Source organism: Trichosurus vulpecula, chromosome 5 (genome assembly GCF_011100635.1).
Source record: "Trichosurus vulpecula isolate mTriVul1 chromosome 5, mTriVul1.pri, whole genome shotgun sequence".
NCBI classification, from domain to species: Eukaryota; Metazoa; Chordata; class Mammalia; order Diprotodontia; family Phalangeridae; genus Trichosurus; species Trichosurus vulpecula.
The window spans coordinates 66,032,040-66,046,449 of record NC_050577.1 but is presented as its reverse complement, the minus strand read 5'-3'; the positions used below and the strand labels follow the sequence as shown (position 1 = coordinate 66,046,449).

The 14,410-nt window shown below is 36.9% G+C and overlaps 1 protein-coding gene across 1 annotated transcript in view; it reads right to left on the bottom strand.

Moving 5' to 3' along the window:
- The window catches only part of MYO3A (myosin IIIA), a 265,783-nt gene that overhangs the window by 3,534 nt on the left and 247,839 nt on the right, over window positions 1-14,410 (bottom strand). Inside the window, exons 30-32 of the mRNA XM_036761365.1 lie at window positions 13,205-13,308; window positions 5,725-5,765; window positions 1,833-1,976 (exon numbers count right to left, since the gene is read on the bottom strand). Coding sequence (XP_036617260.1) covers window positions 1,833-1,976; window positions 5,725-5,765; window positions 13,205-13,308 — 289 coding nt within the window. The remainder of the gene's footprint in view (window positions 1-1,832; window positions 1,977-5,724; window positions 5,766-13,204; window positions 13,309-14,410) is intronic.

Genomic DNA, 14,410 nt, shown 5'->3' with positions numbered 1-14,410 from the left:
TCTGGATTTGTCTCTGTCTCTGTCTGTCTGTCTATCTCTCTCCTTTCTCTCTGTCTCTCCCTCCTCTTCCTCTTCCTCCTCTCTCTCTCTCTCTCTCTCTCTCTCTCTCTCTCTCTTTCTCTGCTCCTTTCCTTCTTTCCTCCTCTCTGTCTTCTCTGTCTCTTCCCCCTCTGTCTTCTGTTTCTCTCTGGATTTATCTTTGTCTCTGTCTGTCTGTCTATCTCTCTCCTTTCTCTCTGTCTCTCCCTCCTCTTCCTCTTCCTCCTCTCTCTCTCTCTGCTCCTTTCCTTCTTTCCTCCTCTCTGTCTTCTCTGTCTCTTCCCCCTCTGTCTTCTGTTTCTCTCTGGATTTGTCTCTGTCTCTGTCTGTCTGTCTATCTCTCTCCTTTCTCTCTGTCTCTCCCTCCTCTTCCTCTTCCTCCTCTCTCTGTCTCTTTTTTACATTTTGCAGGTAGCAGGGCATCATTAAAGGCATTACTAAGGGCATTTTTCAGGTACCAGACTATTGAATTGTTATTTCTTGTTCTTGATTTATGACTGCTCATGTCCTTTTCAGAGCATAAATTTCTCAAATGACATCCTTTAGGCCATAGGATAATGGATCTAGAGCTGGAAGGGACCACAGAGATCCTCTAATCCAATCCCTTCATTTTATAAGTAGGAAGCTGAAGCCCAGGAAGGCAAAGGGACATCCCCAAGGTCATACAGGTAGTAAGTAGCAGACCAGAATTTGAACATAGATCCTATGACTCCAAGTTCAGTGTTCTTTATGCTACACCATGGTCTTAGTATCATTGGAAATATATTACAGCATACTTATGTTCAACATACATCTTTCCATTGCCTTTTGAGTCACCTACAATTTTGAGTTTTTGGAGATTGTGGTATTGCAAGATTGTCAATCATGCTATATTTTGTTCAGAAGAACAAAGTTTAGCTTTAAGATGCATTTAACAATTCTCTCTTGCATATGTTAAGATCATGCAGAATTCCTTGATATACAAACACAGAAAAGGTTTTTTTCAATAACTGATTATTCATGTTTAGTAAGGCAGAGAACAGGGATATGTGTGTTTGCCACAAGACATTCACCATAGTTATTCACCAAGAGAAGGCTGGGGTTCTCCAGATATTCTTGTGTGTGTGCATATGACGTGCTGATTGCATCAAACTCTGGAACATTAAAGGGCTTTCTTGATGAGCTCTACCACTGCTCAAAAATCCTATCAACTGAACAGTTTTCATGGTACAAACCAAGTGGTTGAAGAATGTATAATGTCTAGATTATGACTTGCAGTTGTGCACCCATTTCATAGTTAGTACATCAATACAATATATCTAGGACAGTTACTGTTGATGGACCATGGGCTAGGCCCAGTGTTCATTGGAAGAAGGAAAGCAGATTAGATTGCATTTGGGAAACTGAATAGTGCTTTTAATGATCCCAAACTTCTCCTGACAGAAAAATCCATCTTCTTCTCACTAATATTTTCCTGGTGATGTTTTATGGTTGTGAATCCCTGAACACCACAATTTCTGAAGATGGACATTTCTACAATTCTTTATAGATTTTAAAAGAACGTTCATGTGTATTGCCCTGCTTTGACCCTCACAAAAACTTTTTGAGGCAGGTCCAGATATGATTCCCATTCTATATGCGAAGCACAGAGAGGTGAAACAATGTGTCCGCACTCATATGTCTATGTACAGAGCTGACGTTCAAACCCAGGTCCTTCCATTCCTAAGTTCAGCGTTCTTCACATTCCACTGAAATGATCTCTTGCCTAAGCAACAAAACTACAAATGTGAAAATGGTAGCTAAAGCTTTATTACCTTTCATCAGCCTTAAAACATGAGTTCTGGAGTTCTGTCCGTGGTCTTCTCTCTCTCATATAAGGTTTATATTCTTTCAGTCCAGAGCGACTGGTTGAAAATCCTTTGTAATAGAAATCCTCTAAATCTAGTACTTTTCCCTGACTGTAAATGAACACATATGCCATACATAATGTCAATTCTATTTTCATTTTACTTATGTTACAAAGTAATTATTTAATTTACTTTCAATGACTACAATTTAGGAGTCACACACATGGTAACATAAATGGCAGAAATCTGACAATGCACAAAAATATTTGTCCCATACCATGAGTTTATAAAGCAGACTTACCAATAGTCACAACCTTTGACTTTTAACCATAAGCCTTATCACCTGGGTTGCCTTTCCTTTTGGTTCTGATTTTCTTGTGGCCACTCTGGTATTAATGGTGTAGTTGGGAATATTCCTTATCACCTATCACTTTACACACAAGATTTATCATCAACTTCTGTGGCAATTTTTTAGACCCCTATATACAAATTCAGACTGACAGCAAGTTTTACCCATTGGTACATCAAAAGGCATGTTCCACTTGGATGATTCTAGGGAGAACCCTCTTGTTGCTGTTCTTGGGGTCTCCCTGATGCTTTTCCCCCCACCTCCAACTGTATTTGGTCTTCAGAGGGAAGTCCTATGCCTTGGTTATACTCCAATATGGTATGAGCACATGGAAGTGTGTTGTCCACTTTAACTTTTTTGAATCTCCATAGGCTTTTGTTTTGCTGGTTTCTAAAGTGCAAAGCAGTTGAGGTTGAAGTGGGAGTAAGTTTCTTTCATTCCCTCATCCATGTGCATCACTGGTATCCACAATACATTTATAATAGTGATTCAGAGACTCTGACAAACTGATTTTCTGGATCATCTCAGCAGAGGTGGAGGTGAAACAGATTTCGGGGAAAGCGGTTGCTTGACGTTGAAGTGTACAGTGGTTCCAGCTCACAGAAAATGTGACAGAGGGGCTTGGAGTAGCCAGATGGAGTGAGAGCTGCTGATCATTGGATAGCATATTTTTCAAGTATTCAAGTTATGCTTTCCATTTGTAACACTAGTATACACACTCAGCTTCTTACTATCTGTAGGACCATGGACAGGTCACTAAACCTCTTTAGGCTTTAAGTTCCTCATGTGCAAAATCAGGGATTGGACTAGATGATTTCTGAGGTCCCTTTCAGCTCTAGATCTAATATCTAGAAATGCATAAACAAAACATTTGTTTTTAGCATCATTTTGGAATATGTTTTTGTCAATACCCCCATGAATAAATTTTGTCAATTTATTGGGGAAGTCATTAGTTGATAACTGGGCACCAATATAAATAAAGACTATGGTATAATGGTGTTATAGTTAAACATCAATTGTCCAGAATGTTCAGGGAATAGGATCCTCTCTGGTGAATTGATTTTTTCTGATTAATTGGAACTTAATCATACCACTCCCTACCAATTTTCAAGTTACTTTTAACATTGCTTAAAAACACATTATTTCATATTCATATTAATCATACCACTTCCTACCAATTTTCAAGATACTGTTGAATATTATTTAAAAACACATTATTTCATATCCATGCTTTAGTAAACATGGAATGCTGAAGGTAACACAGTGCTTGGCATATAGTAAGCATTTTAGTGCACATGGTAATGTTTTCTCATTCATTCATTTAGTTTTTCTATGATTACTGGATCCTGGAGGCATACATAGTACTTTGTACAGAGTATACTTCAATACTTCAGAAGATCACTGATTTCATCAATGTAGGACCTCCCTCTCTCCACCAATACAGATGGAAATCCCTTTGTGTTTTAGGAGATGATTTTCATGAACTGCTGTGGCTGAAAAAATTAACCACCTGGTGGCCAACTTCTGGTAATGAGTGTCTCTGACCTTAGCTAGATTTGTCCACTGGCAAAAACTATACAGTCCATCACTGAGGCTGTACACAAAGCCTTCCAAGCTCAGCAGCACTTGCCAAAACCTTTACTCTGCTGCCACAGCTTTGGAGACCTCGGAGTCACTATCATATTATGATGATGTGCTGAAATAAGATTTAAAGAAACATTGTATGTAAAAGGCATTTAATGATAACAGCATTGATATAGGACTTTAAAGTCTGCCAGGCACTTTAGATAAGTTGTATCATTTGATCTTCACAATAACCCTGGGAGGTAGGTGCTATTTTTATCTCCATTTTACAGCTGAGAAAACTGAAGTTTAAGGAGATTAAGTCACTTGCCCAGCCTCACACAGCTAGCATTAGAGGCCAGATTCAAAGTCAAGCCTTCCTGACTCCATATCTATCACTCTACCTGAAGGTATGAGGGCTTGGAATGAATGCTTGGGTTATGCTAGGATATGCCCAGATGTTAGTTGCTTGACTAAATAATTTATATGGTTTTATTTTCCTGTGATTCACATTTTGCTCATAAAAGTTGAGTGCATATAAATATTCCAGGTAATCAGAGTTTTACTGTAGTATCGTCTTTCATGAATATCTGTTTTAATGAAAAGACTATATAACCTTCTCCCTTTTTTGTAGAGATATGGGGCAATGAGTATACAACACTGACATGCTATCAGTTTTAGTTGGCATGTATGCTGGTTTTACTCGGCTGCTTTAACCCTCTTCTTTTAAAATTCTTTGTTATAAGGGATAGCTTATTGTGTAGGGGAGAGATATTAAGAGATTGAGGTGATGGAAAACAAAAGATATCATTAAAAATTAAAAAAAGAAAGACTACCTGGTCAGAACTTTGTACTATTTCTAAGGAGCTAGCGTGAGTGCAGCATGATCTGCAGGGTCACAAGAGTCATTTTGTATTCTATCAACTTGGCTTGACAGTCTCAGGCTTCAAGGTACTGAGACTACTACCACTACTACCACTACCACCACCACCACCACCACCACCACTACTACTACTACTACTACTGCTACTACATGATGGGATATAAACTTGAGGATTATAGGTCAAACCGAATATGACAAGAGAATTATAGGTCAAACCCAGTATGACAAGAACTCTCTTGCACAGAGATACCCCCTTTAACACACAAAGACACATACACAGAAAGAACCTCAAAGAAAGAGAAAAAGAGATGCAAGAAGGGAGCTTTATAGGGACAAATGGGCTACATGTCTATGAGAATTTCCTTTTTTTCATAATGAAAAGGTCCTATTTCAAGGGGTCAAGAATAATAACATATTATAGTAGAAAACAATGGGAAACATTCTCAATATATGGTTATGAGGTTGGATATTATATAGAATATTATATAGGATATTATATAGAATTATATAGTAATTTTTGTGCTTGAGTCAGGTTTCAGAAAATATACCTAGGGCAAGCAGCACAAGATACATTTTGAAATATACTTTCTGAGACATGTTCTATTGCTAGTGGTAAGAGTGGATGGGGAAAGACCCTGGGATGCTGCTCTTGGTGGGGTGTGGAACAGGGTGGTGTTGACCAGATAGCTTACCTAGGATGTGTCAGGGTGGGAATAGGAGTGGAGAGGAAGTTTAGCACCTGGTAACTTCCTATTTTAACTTATCATTTTTGCTAAAGGTGCTAAGTTTGGTTGTGTCTAGCAGCTGAAGGAGTAAAGTGTTATCAGTAGTCTCTAAATTTCAGTGCTTTGGGTCAATGCCCCAGTTGCTGTGTCCTATTATGACTTTGATAAATATTATATTTTTAGTATGCAAGGAATGTGTTATGCTGGGAGTAGACTGTATTCTAAATTCAACTCCATAAAATCAATGCTTTTTCATAATTTGGATTTAAGCATTTATGAAAGTACATGTATGTTTTTTTGGATCAGGATTATACTTGCATGTTAAAGGATAATGATTACCTGTTTTTCCTTGGTCTTCGTTTTTCTTCTTGGATTGATTTCTAAGGAAAACAAAAATTTTAAAGTCTATTAATATACCTTTGGCTTCCTTCAAATTGCATTAGATATGTTAGTGAAGAAGGTATTTTCATATTTTAGTCTCCAATTTTTGTCTGGATCCATGATACAAGAAAATCTCATTAATTTTAGTGTATTATAGAAATTCATTAATTTAGACTTTCCCATTTTGAAATTATGATCATGGTTTCTAGTGAGTATGTTGGACAGTGAGTATGTTAAAATGAACCTTTGTACTACTTGTGGAAGAAGATTATCAGATAAACTATTACATAATAAGATTGATTCATAATACATTCATAAGATTGAAAGGAAAATGTTTATCTGCTAAAAAGAAGAGATTTTTAAAGCATTTAGAAGAATCCATTTTCAAATACAAAAAACAGAGGCTAGGCTAGTGTTTTGATATACTATTTATATAATCACTCTTTTCTATTCCTTTAATAGGATGCCTCTCCAGAAGGCCAACAGTGAGCCTACCTCAAGTTACTGTATTTATCTGGAAGCAACAAAACAGAATTTCTTTCAAAGTATTCTTTAATTCAGATTTTTAACTAATTTAGACAATCTCTCCCATTATATTCCCATTATTTCCCATCAGTGCAGTTGGCTTTATAATTTTATATTATATGTAAATGTAAAACATGCCTAATTTGGCAGCAGATTAAAAAACGCTTTTCTCCTGAAACCAAGAAGTTGTAGCCAATGATGAGAAATTAAGAAGCTAATGTGTTTGTCCCAAATAGAACAGAATGAAGTGTTACTTTTCAAAAAAGACCCTTAGATGCCTGGTTTTCAGTTTCCTCATTTGCAAAATGATGGAATTGGTCTAGTGGATTGCTAAGGTTTCCTATAGTCCTAAAATCCCAAGGTTCCTACAATTTTGTCATTTTAAGTGGGAAGTCTCTGGAAACCATGGTGCTAGTAGATTAATGGGCTATAATTATTTTAATTAATTATATTACAGCATTGAACTTAATGAATCAAGTCACATCTTGGAAGTCATCTGATAACACTCAGATATAGAACCAAGAAGCATATATGTTACTAATATACTCTACTAATACAAGCTGCCATTGTCTATGTAGTAGCTCCATTTTAACCTCATATCAAATACCATTGTTCTTTCCCTTGAACTGAAATCAATCACTGCCTGATTGTCTGAAGCACTATGGGATGTGTTTCATGTCATGATTTTAAACACAGATGCTTAGTTGTGTGGCACAAGGACATTGGAGAGCTCTGTCTCTGTCTCACACACAAATAATGTCTTCCCAGTAGAGAAAACAAATATACCATTCACCTTGTACTAGTGGAAGATACTCTTTTAATTATGCAAAGTACCAGCAGATATCAAGGTAACTGGCACAATGCAAGTGCAAGGTGATAAATAAGAACAATTAATAATGATTTGTTCATATCTGGGCAATTTCCCAGTAATTTTAGAGACACACTAAATCATTTCTCTCTCTCTCTCTCTCTCTCTCTCTCTCTCTCTCTCTTTCTCTCTCTCTTTCTCTCTCTCTTTCTCTCACACACACACAAACACACACATACACAATTTGTTATTTTTGGGGATGCTCTAATATTTTTAGTGAGATCAACGATTCTGTATCAGCTTCATTCTTATGGGCTTCTGTGAAGCAGTGGATAAGGGATATTGATACTTATATACAACATTATGATGCCATTCAAGGAAACTAAAAAGTCAAATTAGACAACTAGGATCCTCCCTTCTTTTTTCTTAATTTCCATCATTTCAAATCCTTTTAATGCCCTAGGCCAGTTTGTGCTTACATACTACACAGGTGTGGGAGGAGCACTGGATCTGGAGACAGAAGGCATAGTTTGATACCTCTGAACCATTAGCAAGTCACTTAATTTCTTGTAGCCTCAGATTTTACTCATATGCAAATTGGAAGAAAATGGTTGGGTTTCATATCAGGTGATGCCTCCAACTAAGCAATGTGACCATAAGCAAGCTGCTCAGCCCTTTGAGCCTCATCTGCTTCCTTATATGTAAGGTAAAGATTATTATACCTGGCATACTGACATCACAGAGTCATTGTGAGGTTCAAATGAGATACTGTATGTAAAGTGCTATATAAGCATCAGTGTTTATAACTGCCCACATATGGACCTCTACCAGTCCAGCTGACAGTGCTGTGAACCACTTTTTATGTTGTAACACTGGTAACTTTCTGCAAGAGGTGTGTTTTCTTAGTTCCAGATATTTTAATGAATAAATAACACTTGATCCGAATGAAGTGGCTAAGCTGACTGACAAGAGCCAAGGTGTCTGTTCCATAACCAAGCACCAAACATCACACTGCCCTTGAATCCCCAAGCTGGGGAATCTCTTTGCTCATATCTGTAGCAAAACTTGGCTCTCGGAAATGGCAGTTACAAATTAGTCCTTTCCTTATAGCAGTTCAGAGCAGAGGGAATTCTCCCCAACCATTGCATTTTTGCCATTTCAGGAGAAGCAATAGCGTGCCCTAGCTTTTGAAAAAGAACACAAACAGAAGGAAAAAGAGGAAAGAATGATTTCCTCTACCCCAATAAAAGACTTCTTTCTAGCTCAAGAGGTGCTTTTTGCATAGTCCTTTGGAGAAATTGTATGTTCTTTGAGAGAAAGGATTTTGTAGATATTTTATATTCATTTACTATTTGCATCAGAGGATCATAGATTTATAGCTGAAAGGAACCTTAGAGGTCATCCATTTTTGCAGATGGGGGCAGCTAGGTGGCATAGAGGATACAGTGCCAGGCCTGAAGTCAGGAAGACTCACCTCCCTGAGTTTAATTCTGGCCTCAGACACTTACTAGCTCTATAACCCTGTTCAAGTTGCTTAACCCTGTTTGCCTCAGTTTCCTCACTTGTAAAATGAACTGGAGAAGGAAATGGAAAACCACTTCAGTATCTTTGCCAAGAAAACCCAAATGGGTCACATAGGATCACACAGCTAGTATCTGAGGCCAAGTTTGAGCTCAGATCTTCCTGACTGCAGGCCCAGAACTCTATCCACTGAGTCGCCAGCTGCCCAGAAAAGAGGAAAATGAGGATCTTAGTTATCAAGCCCCAATAACATACCTAAGGCCACACAGATGGTAAGTGGCTAAGGAGGGACAAGAGCCCAGTTGTTACAAATGCTGCGCACTAAAATTCTTACACTTCCCTCTGCAAGAGAGTTCCCCAGGTTTTTTTAAAAGCAGTCAGTTCATTCTTACTTTACAAACAATTCTAACAAGTTTTTTTTTTGTTTTCTAGCCAGCAGTGGATTGAAAGCACAATTTGAAGTGTTCGGGGAAGCACATGGAAAGGTTATAAAAATCAGATAAAAATTCAAAGGCCATTTGATGGGAAGAGAAATAGCCTTGTAGATTTCAGTAGTCCTTGGAGGCACTACTATACAATATAATTTTTGGTGTTTATAATTATGATCCTGAAACAATAAAAGCATAAATTAGACTCAGTATTTTGTGTCTAGGAAGACTGGGAAGTATGTAATATACTTTATAAAGATTTGCATCAATTTGCATACACTTTTGCATCAAAAGTGTACAGAACTTAAAAAAAAGTTGTGTTTTTTTCTTGAAGGATTAAGTAGCTGTAAAATGAACATAAGCTGAACATCTATTGCCTTCATGATGGCAGTTGAACACAGTGATGCTATATATTTTTTTGTAAGAATTTTTAAAAAAAATAAATTCGATGCTTTATTTATATCACTTTTGTTTTAGCTGCTCCCCATGCCTGGAACGCTCTCACTCCCACCCCTTATTTCCTTCAAGATCCATCTCTAGTGCTAAGTACTCTGTGACACCTTCTTTGATTTCTTTCTCCCCCAGCTGAAAGTGATTTCTTCCTCTTGCAGTTTTCTTTGGAAACCCTTCTTTGATATTTTCTTGTCCCCTCAGTATATTCTAACTTGTGTCACACTTATTTTTGCACATACTGTCCCCTTCCCCCTCCACTGGACTTTACACTTCTAGAGGGAAGGGAATGCATTTGTTTTTCATCTTTGTACTTGTAGCATATAACACAACTTATAAGGAATGGGCATTTAAATACCTATTGAGTTTAACTGAATTTGGTCCATGAATCAATCCCAAGCCTTGGTTTTGATAGTGTCATAATCACAAACTTCCCAAGTTATATCAAAATAATCTGGATTCTTGTTTTTAACAATAATGCTTATATACCAAGTGAAAGGTAAGCTCCTTGAGGGTAGGATTCCATATCATTAGAGCCAGGGCATTATAGCTGTGGGTAGAAGCGAAGTAGGCTCATAGTTACATTTGGAATGAGGGACAGGAGGTTGTAACCCCCCCTTTATAAAACAAATGTCTAAATTTATACAATGACAAAATTGTAAAGAAAACCATCTTTGAAAGACTTAAGGACTCTATTTAATGCAATGACTAACCAGCATTCCAGAGGATTGATCATGAAACATACTTCTTTCCACCTCCTGACAGAAAGTTGTTGGACTGGAGAGGCATATGTTTTTAGACATGGCCAATGTATGGATTTGTTCTATTTGAGTATTGATTTTAAGGGAATGTTAAGAGAATTGTAGAGAATAGTTATAGTGATGCCTTGCTCAACCCAAAAGAAATCATAGAGTATCAGTGAAACACTTAAAAATACACAGAAGAGAAGAGAAGGAAGTTGAGAGGGAAATATAGGCAGGTGGCACAGCTCTGGAACATTAGGAATTTATTATATACTTTAAAAAACCCCAACAGGTTGTGTGTAACGGAGACTCATATTTTCATGAACAATCAATTCTCTTTTCTGTTCTTTGCATACAGAAATGCTTATGTCTGCTGGTGTTTAGAATTAAGTTTAGAATCCAAAGAAATTGAAAAAATAAATGTCAAGATGTTTCCCTAATACTGGTGTTTACATTACAGACACTCAATATGTTTGAATCTTAAGCCTGATATTTATCCCCACAGTGGCAAAATTGGGGATATATAGATAATAGCAAGCCTTCCATAATTGGCAAAGAGAAGGGAAAGTCAGAGGAGAAGCTTGACGTGACAGAGTACGTATGTGTGAGAGCCCTAAATAACATATGATCATTAATACATACCTTCGAACTCAAAGCTCTGCTCTCATGGACTTGATGGGCCAATCAATCATAGAGCTGGAAGGGATCTTACAAAGACTGCCTGACTCTTTCATTTTCAAGCTGAGAAACATGAAGCTAGGGGATACTAAATGCCCCAGGTCATATGTGTAGCGAGTAGCAAAATGAAGACTTGAACACAGGTCCTCTGCCCCAAATTCAGAGATCTTTCTAAAAGCAATTTCATGAGTACTTGCTAGTAGACTGATTAGATCTTTAATCTTAGCAAGAGCCTTTTGACCTCATCTGCTCAAAATCCATCATAATGATGTTTAATGAGAATGGAAATCAGTTTAATCTATCATTTTGTTGCTGTTAAAATAATTCAACAAGAATCATTTGGTACTAAATGTCTGCATTAATGGAAATCTTATATATTGCTTTGAAATGTCTTATCCTAAGTCTCTGCTTTTCTTTTTATGTCTTGGTACATATAGATGTCAGCCCTGCTGCATCTTATTCTGGACAGCAGAGAAAATCAATACACATATCTTATTGTGGAGAAAGCCTTGCTCATGGTAACAACCAAGTACATTTGGATCACCTGGAATTGCCTGTTTTCTCTGATTCCTCCGTGATTGACTTCTCTTTGACATGTTTAGCAAAACCAAACGCCGGTTATACATGAATACTTTTTAAAGAACAATATTAATGATTTTAGTTCTGCTATCTGTGAGTGGAAATTTCATTTAGATCTGTATATGAACTGTTTCTCTTTGTTTAAATGCTCTAATAATAAGAATCCTCCTGTTTACATAGCACTTACAAATGATCTCATTTGATTTGTACAATGACCTTGTGAAGAAAAGAAGTATTTTTATAGGTGAGGAAATTTATATTTATATTCTCCAGGCTATGCAGCTAGTATGTGCCTGTGGCTGAACTTTGACTGAAAGGTCTGGCAGCCCATTAGTTTTGGGAGAAACCATAGAGGAAGAACAATAAGTAAGTAGGAACAGTAAGTAAGTAAGTAAGTAACAGTAAGTAAGTAACAGTAAGTAATAGTAAGTAACAGTAATAAGTAAGTAAGAGTAAGTAAGATTCAGTAACAGTAACAGTATTAAATAAGTAAGAGTAAGAAAGTAACAGTAACAGTAGGTAAATAACAGTAAGTAACAGTAAGTAACAGTATTAAATAAGTAAGAGTAAGTAAGTAAGTAACAGTAAGTAAGTAACAGTATGTAAGTAAGAAGAGGAGCAGCTTCTTTGTGTACTCCAGAATATGGAGACACCTGAGCTGAAACATGAGCTAGTTTTTCTTAAGTATATTTTCCACTCTTAAGACATATATTTCTTTAGTGGAATGAAATGTAAATTTGTGTAGATGTGTGTACACATGTCCCAATGTAAGCATGTAATGTGTATCTCTATTTCTTAATTTTTTTTGAATTAGGAGGGATAAAAAATTGGGCTTTGGTTTCTCCCCTGTCCTATTTTGTGGGCAGATGATTGATATTTGCAAAATAAGGGGCACAAAGTCATTCATGGGGCAGGACAGTGTGCAGGACACCCCACAGATTTTAGGGATGGCTCCAAGGTAAGGGTCAATTCTGACTCATGAACACTCTTTGGGGATATTGTGACTGTCAGCTGTGGCTTTAGGTATAGGCAGAGACGCCTATATGGTATGATATAAGGGGCAACAGAAGGATCCATGTCTTCAAAATTATCTCTTTCAACCAGTCCACAATTGTGACTGAAATTCTTACCTTTAACTAATTCCTTTGCGTTAAAACATTTTTTTTTCTGGGAATCTCCCTTTAAAGTACAAATTCTTCTAGGGGAGAATAGTTTTTCAAGGCACTAATTATCATAAATGCATCAACATAAATTATTTTTTATCAGCTGAGAACAGGGCCCTAAATAAATGGGACAACTAACAAGAAGGTTTTGGTGGGGGATGGGGCAAGAAGGAAAGGTATGGAACATAAAGCACTGCTATGAGGTAGGGTAGGCCCAGGGGCCAGTTAAGGTGGAACATGAGGGTACATGAGTCTCTTGGTAGGGAGATAAAGACCCTGAAAGGGAAATTAGAAGGAGGATTTCAAAGACAACCTTTACTTGGTCTATAATTTTGGCAAGGATTGGCCTTAGCTGCAAGAATACTGAAAGCAGAACTATTACAATAAGTGCAGTATCTCTCAAGGGACAGAGGGTTAAATGCTATCAATATATGGCCTAATCTTTCTTATTACAGCTGCAACTTTTCCGCCTACCTTCAGTGATTCCTATGGGTTGAATTTTGCAATAGAATAGAATTTTAAAACTGGAAGATAATCACTTACATGTAACAGATAATAATAGGTGGAGTCCTCGGGATTATTTAATGTTTTGGGTTTTGATGGTCGTCTTGGAGGCCTCAATATTTTTGGCTCCTCTTTAGAGACACCTACAACAAAGGTATTGAGAAATAAGTATTCAGTTTTAAAGCTCTATTATAAAAATTATTTTCGTATTTCATATGGAAATTTGAGGCTGGAGGTGAGAAAGGAGGAATTGGGATGGTTTACCTCCACTTGCTGACACCCCCCCCTCTGGTATCGACCACCCTTTCCATTGTCTATATGATGGCCCAGGGTTGGGAGGGGGAAGAAAGAGGAAAAGGTAGCTGAGGAATAAAATGAGATTATAGCAATAGGAATAGGAAAGTACCATCTTCAAGATGGTGAAGAAAAAAAAGCTGCTAGAACTCAAATATCCTACTCACTATTTCCTGGTTCTCCACTATAATATTCTTTTCCCTCTTTCCTTCAATGCAGTGAACATACTTGTCTTCTCAATTTGTAAATTATACAGGGTGGTCGAAAAGTTTTAATGCAGTTTTAATTTACTAAAACCTAAACAGCATTAGATTTTAGGGAAAATCTGTATATTTTATCAAGCATTTACTTTGTACCAAATGCTGGAGACTTACATAATGCTGGTAATTTATCTATCTCTGAAAAGATAATAGAATATATGTATACATACACATTTAATTGGATATGTTTGTATACACTTAAACATACACATTTATGTGTAATATATATTTAATTAAATATGTGAAGAAAGTGCCAATTTCATAGAATAAGATGAATCAGTCAGAGGTAGAAGGGATTCAAGAGATCATCTTATTTAATTCCTTCTTTTAAAGATGCAGAAACTGGGGCCCAGGGAGGTTGCATGAATTATCCAAGGTAACATGGCTAATAAGACAGAGAATCATGATTACAAGCAAGTACTCTGACTCCATGACTCCAAATTCATCTCTGTTTCCACCGTACCACATTGTTTCTTACTTATATAAAACAGTGGTTCTTTTTTCATATAATACATCTCTTTGGCAGTCTAGTGAACCCACTGATTCCTTCTCAGAATGATGTTTTTAAATGTATAAAGTAAAATGTATAGCATTACACAGGAACCAAATGTTATTGAAATAGTTATCAAAATATAAAAAAAAAAACCAAGTTCATGGACCCCGGGTTAAGAACCCTTGTTACAGAGAGGTA